The sequence below is a fragment of the Mauremys reevesii genome, linkage group 1 (genome assembly GCF_016161935.1).
Source record: "Mauremys reevesii isolate NIE-2019 linkage group 1, ASM1616193v1, whole genome shotgun sequence".
NCBI classification, from domain to species: domain Eukaryota; kingdom Metazoa; phylum Chordata; order Testudines; family Geoemydidae; genus Mauremys; species Mauremys reevesii.
Window position 1 is genome coordinate 250,470,264 of NC_052623.1, and position 14,250 is coordinate 250,484,513.

The 14,250-nt window shown below is 44.1% G+C and overlaps 1 protein-coding gene across 4 annotated transcripts in view; it reads right to left on the reverse strand.

Annotated features, from left to right (window-relative positions):
* ADIPOR2 (adiponectin receptor 2) overlaps nt 1-14,250 on the reverse strand; it is a 66,159-nt gene that overhangs the window by 3,054 nt on the left and 48,855 nt on the right. For all 4 annotated transcript variants that reach the window (XM_039496963.1, XM_039496962.1, XM_039496960.1 and 1 more), the window contains 5 exons: nt 10,797-10,916; nt 7,757-7,928; nt 4,249-4,435; nt 2,883-3,070; nt 1,179-1,372 (listed from right to left, as the gene is read on the reverse strand). In XM_039496963.1, coding sequence (XP_039352897.1) covers nt 1,179-1,372; nt 2,883-3,070; nt 4,249-4,435; nt 7,757-7,928; nt 10,797-10,916 — 861 coding nt within the window. The remainder of the gene's footprint in view (nt 1-1,178; nt 1,373-2,882; nt 3,071-4,248; nt 4,436-7,756; nt 7,929-10,796; nt 10,917-14,250) is intronic.

The window sequence follows — 14,250 nt, forward strand, 5'->3', positions numbered from 1 at the left end:
ACCTCTTTCCAAAGAGACATGCGTTGGGCTGAAGCATAAAGCAGTGCACAGCAGCAGCATCTTATTAAGATTACTTGCTGAACTATTCAAGATCCCATATTGCACCAGTCACTGTATTATCACTGGCTACAGCATTCCCCCTCCCTTCCAAGCTATATTCACTGGAAGCAGGTGAAAAACTCTGCTTCAGATTTCACAGCCACCAAGATCACTTGCACAGTTGAAATTTGAAATGAATGTACAGCTATATGCTTTTCCTTCATACCTGTCTTTGGCAGATTTCACACCAGGCCAAAAGGCTTAGAACTACAGTGTATTTTTTCCTTAGACTCTTAATGCCTGGCAATAGGGATACACTGTTGTTGCTGGGATTCATGACATATCCTATCTTACACACGCGGATAGGTATTGGAGCTCTACTCTAGTCCTGGACGCAATGTCATCAAGTGGATTTTCAAAACACAGTTGTTCTGTCTTCTCCCTCACCGTAAGGGGAGCCAGGCTGAACATGAGTCAACAAGTAGTTTGAGGTTTTAGTTAATACTAAAATCTGAAGTTCAGTCACTGGCTATCCAGGATAAGAACCCAGGAAGTGAGTGATTATAGTGCAGCAGAATGGAAACCATGAGGAAGTGATATTGACCACATCTCCCAGGTTAAAGGAAGAGGTATAGCTCAGTGGTTTGAGCATTGGCCTGCTAAACCCAGGGTTGTGAGTTCAGTCCTTGAGGGATCTGAGGCAAAAATCTGTCTGGGGATTGGTCCTGCTTTGAGCAGGGAGCTGGACTAGATGACCTCCTGAGGTCCCTTCCAACCCTGATATTCTATGATTCTAACTTATAGGTAACAGCATGAGCAATGGGTTTGCATAAATGCTGTATATCCATCTGAAGTATCCCTAAGAGACTAGGAGCAAAGTGGCATGCATATGGCAGAGCCTCAGTGACAAGGTACAGCCCCACAGCTAGCCTTTGTAAAGGCATTTCAATGATCCGTGACAGCATTGGGTCAACTTTTCAATGGTCAAATCCACTAATCTCTTCCCAAATTATGAAATCTCAAAAGCAGCTTTTAAAGCAGTTACAGTTAGTTGCCATAATCAAACACACACAAAAGCATAGCAATACCAGACCTCAACATAACAAGCTTGTTAGTACCCAATTACTTTGCAGACTCACCCAGATATCACACTTGCCCGGGAAGAATCTCTCTGGTATACGGGCAGCATACAGCGCAGCACCAGTGATGTACAGACAGGCCATGAGTGCCAGCCAGCCTATCTGCCCCATTGTGGCTGCCTTGAGAAGGCCCTCAGAGATGACAAAGTGCAGGGTGGGGATGACACCACTGAGGCCGAGACCCAGAAATACTCCTAGGAGGAAAAGAAAATGGTGGAGTCAGGCTTGGACAAAGAAAGCAGAATAGGCAGAACCTAACATTCACAAAAGATTTAAGGTGGAAGCTGTTGAAGCTGGAGGTCTGAAGTATGGCAGCAAGTTTATGCCATAAAGCAAGTGCTCAAGAAAGTACAGAGTGCCTCAATACACTACAGCCTGGTCTACACTGGGGTGGGGGTGTGGGGGGGGTGTCAATCTAAGATACACAACTTCAGCTACAAGAATAGCGTAGCTGAAGTTGACGTAACTTAGATCGAATTACAATTAATTACTTTGCGTCCTCGTGGCGCTGGATCAACAGTCGCGGCTCCCGTGTCGACTTTGCTTCCACTTCTCGCACTGCTGGAGTTCAGCAGTCGACGGGAGAGCAACCGGAGATCGATTTATCGCGTGTAGTGTAGACACGATAAAATCGATTCCTGATAGATCGATCGCTACCTGCCGAACTGGCGGGCAGTGCAGACGTACCCTACGGGTACTGGTCAGCAACTCTTCTAGACATACTAAATGTTAGTGGCTCTTTGTACAGGCCATCTATGCACCAACTTGAGTGTTAACATTCTTGGGCTATAGAGGGCGCCTAGATCCCATAAAATATTCTGCTACTGAAAGTATGGTAGAGAATGACATGCAAGAAAGAGGAAATGACCAGTGATGTAGACTATTTATAGTATAGCATACAGGTTGCCCAAGAATGAACATAGAAGAAATTGCACCTGAGGCTTATCTGACCCTGTAACTTGCCAGATCACAGCTTGGCTGATTTCAAGGTTGTCCTAGCATAGAGTATTAAACCCTGAAGATCTGAACAAGCCTTTTCCAGTAAGAATTTCCATCCTCCGTACAGTTAATACTCAGGAGACTGAACTCCCTGCTGTATCCAGACATTCAGATCTTTCCTGAATATAAAGGAACAGTACCTTGGAGTGCATACAGGTTTGTATACACACAAAACAAACATGAAGAAACATGAGAAACTTGATATAGCATTAAATTGTGTTACCCAAAGACTCCTTATTCTTGATTGGTGAAGGTGATAGTAACTACTCTTGTCTACCATAGTCAAAGGGAGAAAAGCTAGATATCCACAAGATTACGATTATATGTCAATTTCTCAGTTGCACTCAGCAGGGAGGCTAACCTAATATTATAGCCATACGATGAGCAGTACTAGGAGTCCATGGGAGTCAGACTGCCAGTATCTAACCTTTAAAAAGGGAGAGAGCTGTTTAATAATGATGGAGATACTGTTAACTGCCTCTCCCATTCCATGTGCTGCCCCCTACTCCTGCACCCACAGGGTCTAACTTAACACAAATGCCTCTTACAGCAGACGTGCCAAGTTTACGGTCCAAGAATGTGTTAGTTGCGTTTCCCCACACACAGGGACATCCTTTGGCAATGCAGGCTTTTCCTATGAGTCGGCTTTTGTAATGAGTCAGTAGGAAGGATCAACGGTAGTAAAGAAGCAAAAAATAAGTTTACCTGCTCTTACCCCTCGGTACTCAGGGGTTGCAAACATGTCCCACTGGGAGACTATTATGGCTGCAATGCCCAGGACACAAATCACGATCAAGTAGATGAAGCAGGGCTGAGGGTTGCAATAGAAGGAGTAGTAAAGCCATGGAACAAAGCTGCCCATGATGAGAAGTGCGATGCCAGAGTAATCCAGCCTAGAACAAAACAAAACAGGTTGACAAAGAAAGCCAACCCCAGAAGTTCTTGTACCACCCCATGTACTGTTTATATTAAGAGCCACCTTATCCCTGTAAAATGGGATTACTTACCTTGTTCACTGAATGATTACTTCCACAGACCCCCACTGCAGATGTTACTTGCCTAGCCATGCAGTTAAGACCATTTTTGAGCAGTGGTCAGTAGGCGTATGCTGTTCCCGAGCCCAACATTCCACAGGCCCAGGGTATAAATAGCCCACCCCCTCTAAGAGTACCTCAAGTTTTTATTCTGAGGATAAGAAAAAATTGACTAAAAACATTCAGGAGCATTTTCTTGACGCAAAAAAAAGACAGACAGCAAATAGGCACTGTAGGTCCTACTTGAGTGCAGACAGAATTCTGGACACTTTGTTCTGACTTGTCTGACAAGTCCACACCAGGATGGCAAATACAGACTGCTGACCCAGGGTCTCAGTGACCACCTAGGAAACAGCCACTCAGATCATCAACTAAGATGTTTTTATATCTGCAGAGCAGACAGAGTCCCCACATTCCAGATGCACAATTCCTACAGACTGTTTGCTTCCTGACAGAGGAACTATCATGGCCTCTTGCAGGAACAGGTTCGTTAGGAGGGAGTCTTTTGGGCCTTCAGAGCTCTTTTTGTGGTAGACTTGCAGACTTCACAGCCCTTGGCCAAGTGACCTTCCAGAGCAAAAGGTCCTCGTTGTCCAGCCACAGCAGAGTGCTTAACAGGGGCAAGAGAAATACTCCTAAACCCCTTTTTATTGGGCAGATCCACTATGTCTAGCAAGGCCCAAGATGACCCAAAATAGGTTAAAAAAGAACAAAGGCAAATAAGTTACACTTTTAGACTTCAGAATCTAAGCTGTAATTAGTTAAATATTTAGGTATATAGTCATCTTGATGGTGAAAAGGAAAAGTTGGTTCTGAAACTGCTCCAGCAAAGAGATAGAGTGTATTTATACCTTTGGTCTAGAGAATGTTGAGCTGGAAGAAACTGCATGCAACCCCTACCCAACTACTATACAAAAGTGTTTCCGTGGCCACATAATTAGGCACACTACTGTTACAGTGGGGCTCCCAAACCCTACCCAGGATTTCCCGCCCTATTCTGCCCAACTAACATGCATTCCCCCACTCTGGATACTTACTTGGAGAAGAGCCGAGAGACACCTTCTGAATGGCAGTAAACCGTGTGGAAGAGCCAGGAGAAGGAGAGGCAAAGGATGGCTCCCAAGAAGAACATTCCAACAACTACCTTCTCCTGCACAGGTGCTACAAAGGACATGTTTGGCCGGAACATGTAGAAGATTCCCAGACACAGGAAGAACACACAACCTAAGTAAAGATAAGACAGAGGTATCAGACTAATATAACCTGAAAGGTACTGTACTGGACCGAGTTTACAGGCGTGGGGAATACTGAACAAAGATCATAATGACAAAGTTACACTTTCATGTGCTCTGATCAGTCCTATGTTTGACCCTCATCAGATTGCATCTGTACACATGTGAATAGAAAACATGGTTTCACTTGTTTTGTGAGGTACCCAGAATCTGGTTGAGCATACAACCACCACTCACCTGTAAGCCTGAGACGTGATCAACCCTCACCCCCCATAGTAAGCCAGCCTTGGGTGAAACTCAGGGAGTTCACTACCAAAAGTGGAAAGAAAAAAAATAAAAGGAATAGTCTGCTGGTGATAAAGCACTCCCACCTCAGGAATGTTCCTAACGAGAATTATAACCACCAAGGTTGTAAAGACTCTGGGAAATTAAGGAGAATGCAGAAAGACTTAACAAATGGTAAGATAACCTCTGACCAGTGTTTTATGCTGACCATCTGCACAAATAGAGAAAGTCACAATTAAGTTACAATTTGGTCATGAAAGACAAAATGTAAAGAACTTGGGCAGGAAGGACGACGCAGGTGCCAGTGCATAATTGTTTAAAATTTTTGTTATTTAGGAGTGTGGGATAATGTAATAGGTTTAGTAAATTTGAAGGAGGGAGCTAGTTGTACCTATATAATGTAAGTGAAAAGCAATGCTCTTTGGGAACCATTTCCGGACTGCAGCTCAACATCAAGCTGCTGGAACTCTGACCCCTCTGCACGACCATGATATGCAGAGGCATCGCCAGGAACCCCCGGATGAGTGGATCCTGACTGGACATGGAGTGAAATTTGTCTATATATTGGGAGTGGTGAGCATAAGAGATTTGCTTGGTATGTGTATTCTCTGTGTGTTGCTAATAGATAGATGTTTAGAGCACAGCTATGTAAGGCTCTTTCACTGGGAAAAGGTTCTGCAGACCCATTGAGCTCTGAGTCCCAAGGGAAAGGGTAGGTACTTCTATTGAACAGGTTTCTTCCTGAACCCCCTGGGTAAGGATAGGAGCCTTACACCCTGAGCCCTTGGAAGGGAAAGGGTGGGGGTGCCTAAATTGATTGGGTCACACCTTGAGCCCTCGGTAGGGAATAGGCGGGGTGCTCTAAATTGACTGGGTCACGCCTTGAGCCCTCAGTAGGGTTTAGGCGGGGTGCCCTAGATTTTCTCAGGTAATACACCAGCAGTATACCCAATCTGTATTTTGCCCTTGACTGCTAATTTAAGTGCTAAGGAAAACCCTAATGTTAGATGTAATACCATTCATAGCTTTCTCCATTTCCAAGGTAAAGGCTGGGAAATCATGAATCCTAGTCCTCATAGGAATTATATTCCCCCATTCCCCAAATTATGGTATTCATTGAAGAGCCCACTATTACCCAGAAGCACCAATCTCCCTTTCTCGCTGTGACTGACACGCTTCTTCACAGCTCAGTCTCAGATAAAGACCACATACCACCCCATCCCTCCTGAATCCCTGCAAAGTAGCATTTCTTATTTGCTTGGCTTCCACCATGCAAGGAGGAACAAGGATGCTTATGATCGAGGTGAAGACACCACTGACTCAAAATCATTGGCATATCTATGAAAGACCTTGTCTGAGCTCCTGGGAACAGTGGCTCAGCCTAGCTTCACAGATCAGCAACTCAACACAGAGCCCAGTTTGCTGCTCTGGTGTATTTATTTCAAAGCTTAAGCTGTTTGCCAAAGAATACTGCTGTTCACTCAACAGCTGGAAGAGTATAAGAGTGGGTTTTTATCCTCCCAAGCTGGGCAGGAGGGTTAGTGGGATAGAGTCACTGCAATATGAATTTAAAACTAATTTGTGGCCAGTTAAACTACTGCTCACACTATGATAATGCGCCCTGGGCAGTGAGAAGGGGGTATACAGCAGATAATGCTCAGCATTGCCAGGGAGGTTTGACCCTCTGGCCAGACTCTTGCCCCTAGTTTGGCAGGGAATGGAAAGTAGCACACCTCCCCAGGAGGGGAAGGAAGGAGTATGTACCTTTCAGGCAAAATGGAGAATGGCACAAACAGGTCTGAGAAGAGCTACATCCAATTCTCCTCGACTGAAATGCAGTGATGAAGCGTCACTGCTTTAACACAGCACTCCCACAAAGTGTCTCTGCTTACCTTGTGATAAACCCTGGGCATTGGGGAAGATTGCATGCTGCAGTGGAAGAGGAGCACAGGTGAGGGACAGGGTAAGCTAACAGCGCATGTTTCCCCTTTTAACAAAAATGCTGTCTCAACTACAAAGAGGGAGGACAACAGCACTTGGCATGCAAAAATGTATTAAGCATTTATAGCATACGTACTTACTCTTTGTTCCTGAAAAAGCCACACGTCAATAGCACAGCACAGCTTTCAATTTGTGTAATTGGAGAAGGGGACAGGAAAAGGGTGAATGTCTTTCTCTGGAATCCAGGAAATGCCCTTCTAGTATATTTTTTTCCCAGTCCCCTGACACTTGTTGCACCTTTTGTGCACTCTGAAGGCAAGAAGTGATCTTCGAATGTATGCTTTTGGGCCCCAAGGAGAAGATCTCAGTGCTGAGTTAGCAGTACCAAGAGGCGCTGGACTCCAAAGACAAGGAAATCACCTTAACCCTCTTAACCTTTGGTGGGAGAATTTTAACAAGGGACACCTGGAACCCTATCCAGCATGTCACTGCTGGAAGGATAATGGCACCTATGACTCTGCCCAAGCTAAAGGACCTTCCACACCACTCCTAAGCTTAGGCAGTAGGTGGCTAGGTCTACAGAGGTCTCAGTCCCTCCCACCCCAACTATTTGGAGCTACCCTGCTGTCCGCATGCATGCCCAGGTTAGCAAGCAAAGCCTCACATGTGGCTGCACACAGCATTCCTGGCAGGTGGAGCTAGATACCTCAGTCCCAACAGGGGATGCTGGCTCCTTGCTCCTAAATGGCACTTCCTGGGAAGGTTCACTGGGGTGGGGCGATAGGATCCTCCCTTCCTGTGGGACTAAGGCCCATGTCTGGCAGCACCAGAGCCACGGAGGAGGCTGGGCAGGGCATCATGCAGGGAGGACTCGGTTTGGATACTGATGCACTCATGTGACGCTGTAGCAGGCTCCTCCAATATGAGAGCAGTGAGCCAACAGGCCAGAGTGAGGGGCCCCAGAACAGGAGCCGCCACTATGGAGTGAGTGCAGGGCTGGCTCAGTCCCCCTAAAAATATTTTCCCAGCTGCCTGTGCTCTTCAATAATTAACAGTGCACATTCACTTTAAAGCATAATGGAAATACCAAGAAGATGTGTCCAGATGTTGCCAGTCTCTGTGTGTATTCTGAAGATGCTCTTGAAGCAAGCGCGGAAGGAGGGCATAGGCGGTCTGTGTCCATGCAACAGATAGTCATTATCCTTTAGCCAGTCAGGGAGAACATCATGGGGTATGACCCGCCATCGGCCCTCCCACACCTGGAGGTTAAGAGTGCATGGTTAGAGTCTCAGCCAGTAAAGTCGCATAAATGGTAGGCATGGCAAAGGGAAAAATAGGAAATCCTGAGTTAGTGTCAGTGCTCTAAAGTAACCAAAATTAATGAACTAAGTCTAGGGAGCAGAGAGTTCCCTTTGGGACAGACGTATCTTTGTGCTCAAGTCCCAAGTTGTACCAGTCCCTATTCTACACAACACACTAATGGTATGAACTTGAGCTAGTGTTTCCACCACTGCAGGAAGTGGAATACTTCAATACTCCAACAAACAGAAAGTCAACCAAGCTCATTTTAACTGCTCAAAGGCCAAAAGTGGATTTAATTTGCATGTCAAATATCAGAGGGGTAGCCGTGTTTGCCGCTTTTACAGATCCAGACTAAGAGTTCTGTGGCACCTTATAGACTAACAAACGTATTGGACCATGAGCTTTCATGGGTGAATGCCCACTTTGTCGGATGCATTCACCCACGAAAGCTCATGCTCCAATATGTTTGTCTATAAGGTGCCACAGAACTCTTTGCTGCTTAATTTGCATAGTTAGGTATGTGGTAATGATTCAGTATTTGGGAGGGAGGGGTGTCTTCCCATCCACCTTACTGAGGAAAGCTAGATGTGTCTTCTCCATCTCTAACAGAGAAAGTCCTGAGCAGAGTCCCATCTCCCCATACAAGCTCATTCTTGATTGTATGCTCACTAGTGTTTGATGCAGTCTAAATGTTAAATCTAATATGACAGTAAGTACTATTTCAGCTATCCAGAAGGCATAGAGGGGCATTAAAGTCAGGTGAGAAGTATTCTTTTCCCTATGGCTAAGCCTGATACCTTTCCAGCATTGCCAGCCCAAGCAGCAGAGGACCAGCAAGGTCCTGAACTCTGATGCTCTAACTGTAGATCTACACCATTCCCAATTTTTGTATTCCTCCTTACATATATATGTGCCCACTCCTGTAGACGGTCCCCACTGCAAAAATCACATGCACTCCCTCAATGGCACAGAGCTAACAAGATGCATGTAATCTTCAGTCTGGCTCCTCAGCTGGCATTGCAAGGCTACATACAGGCATGGCACAGATGCAATCGTCTTTGGGATTTGCTCACTTAGCAATAAGAATATAGGAGCAGAGATGCATGCATTAAGGTTAAGAAATCCTGCAGTTAATTTCAACTGCTGGGTTCTCATTTCTGTTTTAACAGTGAGGACCTAAAACAATTTCAGGAATGCTGCTGCTTTGTTTTCCTTTGAAGGGACACTTCCTACTGCCAGCCCTCTCTAGACATGACTACCACAAGACAGCTCAAAAATTAGTCAAAGTAACCAGCTCAAGTAAGACACTCTTAAAGATGCTGTTTTACAGAAGAAAAAACTGTGTTTTGCTTCACATGCAGCAAGAAGGAGTGGGGGGAGGTGTTTCCATTTTTGAGAAAGCAGAGGAACACTGTTTAAAAAACAAAACATGCTCAAAGCACTGTATGAAAATGCAACCTTGATTTCCGAGGATCCCTCTACCAATGGCAAACAGCCATTAGTAATATCCACAGTAATAAGCACGCCACAGGCAGCACTCCACCCAAACCCAGAATTAGGGCATCAGCCAGAGACCAATACAATATATTCCTCACAACTTTAACAGAGCTGAGATTCATGACCAGCAATATCTACATAGTCCACAATGGATTTACTTGGATGGACCTTTAAAAGAACCTGTTCTTCTATTTGGGTAGCAAAGTCCGTTTTACAATGGAAGCAAATGATGTGGAGGCAAAAAAATGTGCATGTCTGCAGAAGTCTGGAAAGAGCTGTCCTTATAAATGAAAGTGTCTTGAACCAGAAACACTGGAAGCTGAGCGCTTTTATTCCACCTGCAGACACACAGATGTTTCCCAAAGGGGACTCATTAGCTGCAATATCAGCTTTAAAATAATTTCAGAATGTAATCTCTATTGTTCCATGCTTTCTAGTTCATGCAGTTATAGCAGGGGTGGGCAAACTATGGCCCATGGGCCAGATCCGGCCCATCAAGGCTTTGGATCCGGCCCATGGGATTGCCACCCCTGTGGTGCCGTGGGCCCCACACCGCTCCAGGAAGCGGTCAGCACCGTGTCCCTGCGGCCCCTGGAGGGGGTTGGAGGGAGCAGAGGGCTCCATTCGCAGCCCTTGCCAGCAGGCACCACCCCCCGCAGCTCCCATTGACCAGGAATGGGGAACCATGGCCAATAGGAGCTTTGGAGAAAGTACCCGTGAGCAAGGGCAGCGCACGGAGCCCTCTGCCCCACCCCTCCACCAGGGGCCACAGGGAAGCTTCCATTACGCTTCTGGAAGCGGAGCCTGTCTTACCCCCAATGCCACTCCGGGTAAGTGGCACTGGGCCAGAGCCTGCACCCTGAACCCCTCCCAAACCCCTGCCCTGAGCCCCCTCCTGAATCCCGCACACCTCCTACACCCCAACCACCAGCCCTGAGTGCCCTGCCCCTCAACCCCCTGCCCTGAGCCCCCTCCTGCACTCTGCACCCCAATCCCTTGCCCTAAGCCTTTTCCTGCACCCCCTCCCACACCCCACACTCCCTCCTGAACCCCAACCCCCTGCCCTACATGCAATTTCCCCACCCAGATGTGGCCCTCGGGCCAAAAAGTTTGCCCACCCTTGAGTTATAGCATACCTGAGATTCAACACAGCAGCAGCATTAGCTGATATATAGAGAATCACTCAATGACCAACTCCATTGGGTGCCTGCTGTTCCCCAGCTTATTGCCAACACAGTTTACTTCAGGAACAAGGCCCGTTAGCTTCATTTAGCTAGTAGGCTCAAGTGACCATCTGGATAGATTTGTTTTCTTTATATATCGCTTACCTTACACACAAACTCTTCCATTTTCTCCATGGCATGGTGGGCTTGTAAAAGAGGGGACATACCCATAAACCCTTCATCTTCCTGAGCTGGTTCATCATTACAGTCGCATTCCTCAGAACTCTGGAAGAGAAAAACAAACATTTCATATAAAAACTGACAATGAAAAGAATGATCTTATGTTTTACACCAAAACCAAACATGGGTTAACTGTGGAGTTGAAATTTCAAATTCAAGACAAGGGGTAAAATTTTCAGAAAAGTGACTCAGATGCTTTTTAAAGTGTTATCCATGTTTATACCAAGCACAAAGAAGTCTGGAAAATTCAGTGAAATTCTGTAAATTTGTGTATTTCATTAGAATCATCAGCTATAAAGTCCACAACATGATGAAACCCATTCCCCTACCAATGCAGGATTACTTCCTACACAAAGCTTCAATCTCTTATCTGTTTTAGCACTAAACTCTTTAATAATCTTGAGAAGGTGCCACAAATTTTTTTTAAGTCTGGTAGCCCAGGATAAGCCAGGGTGAGGCTGCAGTCAATTTCAGTGCAAGATTTGCAAGCCTTATACTTCAGACTTTAATCAAATTTAGGTAAATTTTATCATTTCACTCAAATCTGCTTAGCTAAAAATTATGCCTATTGGACTGTGCTATGAAGTGCTGAGTTGTTCATCTCTGCTGGTCCTACAAGATGTTCCAACAGTAAAACCAAGAAATCAGAAGTTGGACAGAGGCATATAGATATGTTGAAGATGGTGGCATAAAAGTTTTATTAAGATGATGTTTTTAAAAAAGTGAATGGTACAGAGTTCAAGCGTAGAAGTTTTGGGTTATCAGGGAATAATGTACAAATTATCAAGGTGTGCGAAGTTCAGTTTAAGATTGGATGACATAAGGAATGCATAATCTGCAATATCCTTGATTGGGGGTAAAAGGTTAATGGGTCAAAGTACAGACATTGAGATATATGGGTATGTTGTTCATATAATGGCTATGTTCAGGTGTGGAGTATAAAGAAACTAAGCCAAAAACACTTTTGAATGGAAAGGTTCAAATACTAGTTACAGGAAACCACTGTACAGACAGAGGCCAGGATTTTGATCTGGAAATGAAAAAATGAAACTCCAGAATCCTGTTTTATAAGGCAGGAATATAGATGGAGGAGTTTTATCAATCACAAAAGAAAGTCATTAGCTACAACAATTCCATGCCATCCATTCTTCAGCACATTAAAATGCAGAGGACAAAGCAAGTGAAGACATGCTTTGGGCGTTCCAATTTCAGTAAATAAAGAAACAGGTCACTAAATTCTGCTTTGTTTATTAGAAATGATCCGTACTACCAGGGACTCAACACTTCCGCTGCCAAGGTAAATCTTGAGGAGACAGCAGGAGGAAATAGGAAGTGTTTTGTGCCTTTCAAGTCTCTGCTCTAGAAAGCTGCCAAGAGTTCAAGTGGCCAAATCACATTCAAAGATTTGGAGGCCAGAAGGTTCCAGAATGATTATCTCTGACCTCATGTATGATAGTCACAGAACTTCACACCTTAGTAAGTCCTGCATCAAGCCCAATAACTTGTAGTTAACTACTGCATCTCTTAAGGAAAACTTCCAATGTTGATTTAGTCTCTTCAAGATATGGAGAATCTGCCATAACCCCTTTATATAATGTACTAATGGTTGATTACCCTGACTGTTAATTTGCACTTTATTTCCAGTCTGAATATTTCTACCTTCAACTTTGAGCCACTGAATCTTATGTCTCTGTTTGCAAGGATAAACAGCTAGGATTAAAGAGTTTTCTCCCAGTGCAAGTACTTCTAGATCATGATGATGCCTCTTAATCTCTTCAACAAGCTAAAACAAGTACACTTTTATTGTAATGAGTGTTTCTTAGACATAGATTCATTCTTGTAGCTCTTTTCTAAACTCTCCATTTTTTTCAACATCCTTCTTAATGTACTGACACCAAAACTGGACACAATTCTTCATTTGACAAGACCTGTTTTCCATGAAATTACATTGTCACAATTTTATTTTTGTCCTTTTATTCTCCAGTGATAGTCTTGTAACAGCCACTGCATTGTTTTGTTCAGGATCAAAGCCAGGCTTCCAGACCTACAGTTAGCTGGTAACCTGGTTTACTTTTTTTAAAATACTGGCACAGCAGTGACTCCTGTCTCCCTCTGGAACTTTATATATAAAGTATTTTAAAGAAAGGAGGATATTAACCAGCTGTTGGAATAGAAATTCAAAGTAAATATAACATCCAGCTTCATTCCAACTACAGAAAACATCTCTGCTTTTCAGCATCTCCACCCAGTAACAGGACCTCTATCATTAGGATTTTTTGTTCCAGATTTATTTTTTTAAATTCCTTTAAGGTTTGGATCTGCTTTGCACTACATTACTCTGCATGCTATAAGGCCTCCTTCAGATAGGTCAGCCATGTTACAATGTACACTTTCCAAGATCAGACCTTACAGAAAGGTAGGGCTGGAATTTGAATTCCAACACATCTGACATGGGCTACACAGATAGGCCAGCCTTAGTTACATTAGGGAATCCCTTTCTGTCAGACTACAGCAGAATCAAATAAGGTGATCGAACTTACAGGTCTTAGTTTTTAAAACAAGATGGGCTGGAGGCAAGGGATCTTGACTGAAGGATCTTAAATTAAGGAATCCATTATTCCCCTACCTCACTAGTCTATCAGAGCCTAAATTTGTTGAACCTCAGGATACACTGCAATGCCCAAAACATCAGGCTTTTTTTATTTCTAGAATGGAGAGGGAAAAGTTTTAATTTGGGTGGATTTTAGGGGGATTAGAGGACTAGTTAATTATGAACTACAGCCAAATTCTGCTTGCATTTTGGACATCTGCTAATAAATGAATAAAAATAATGCCAAGCTCCTTACAGTAGTGATAGCAGGAACTGAGACAGCAAGCATCTTGAGACCTGGCACCATCAGGCGTCATATACACAAACCAAATTGCGGCCAAGCAACAGTGGTTTTTTCCCCATCTCCTTCCTGCTATCAGGCTATAAAGTTAATGTTCAAGAAAACATTAAGGCATTAATATTTAATGTGAGCCACAGTTTGAGGTTTTTCCAATACTAATTTTTTTCCCAAAAAAATAAAGTATCTGGTTAAGAAAAGGATGAGATATTTTGGTTCTTACTAAGGTACATATTGAAATGTATTTCAAATGTAGAAACATTAACTCCCTCTCCTGTGCTCTCCTATGTCCCATTAGACTGAATGAATGAGGACTGCAAGTGTTAGAGAGGCAGAAGTATGTCACTGGAGCATGACATTAGCCTAGCTTCCAGGGGGTGTATTATTCAACAGCCATCATCCATGACAATGGGAAAACAGAGCACCAGAGCTCTAGGAAAGTCATAAGGATACTGACACCTGCCTCACATATAACAATCAGGATCCTCTGC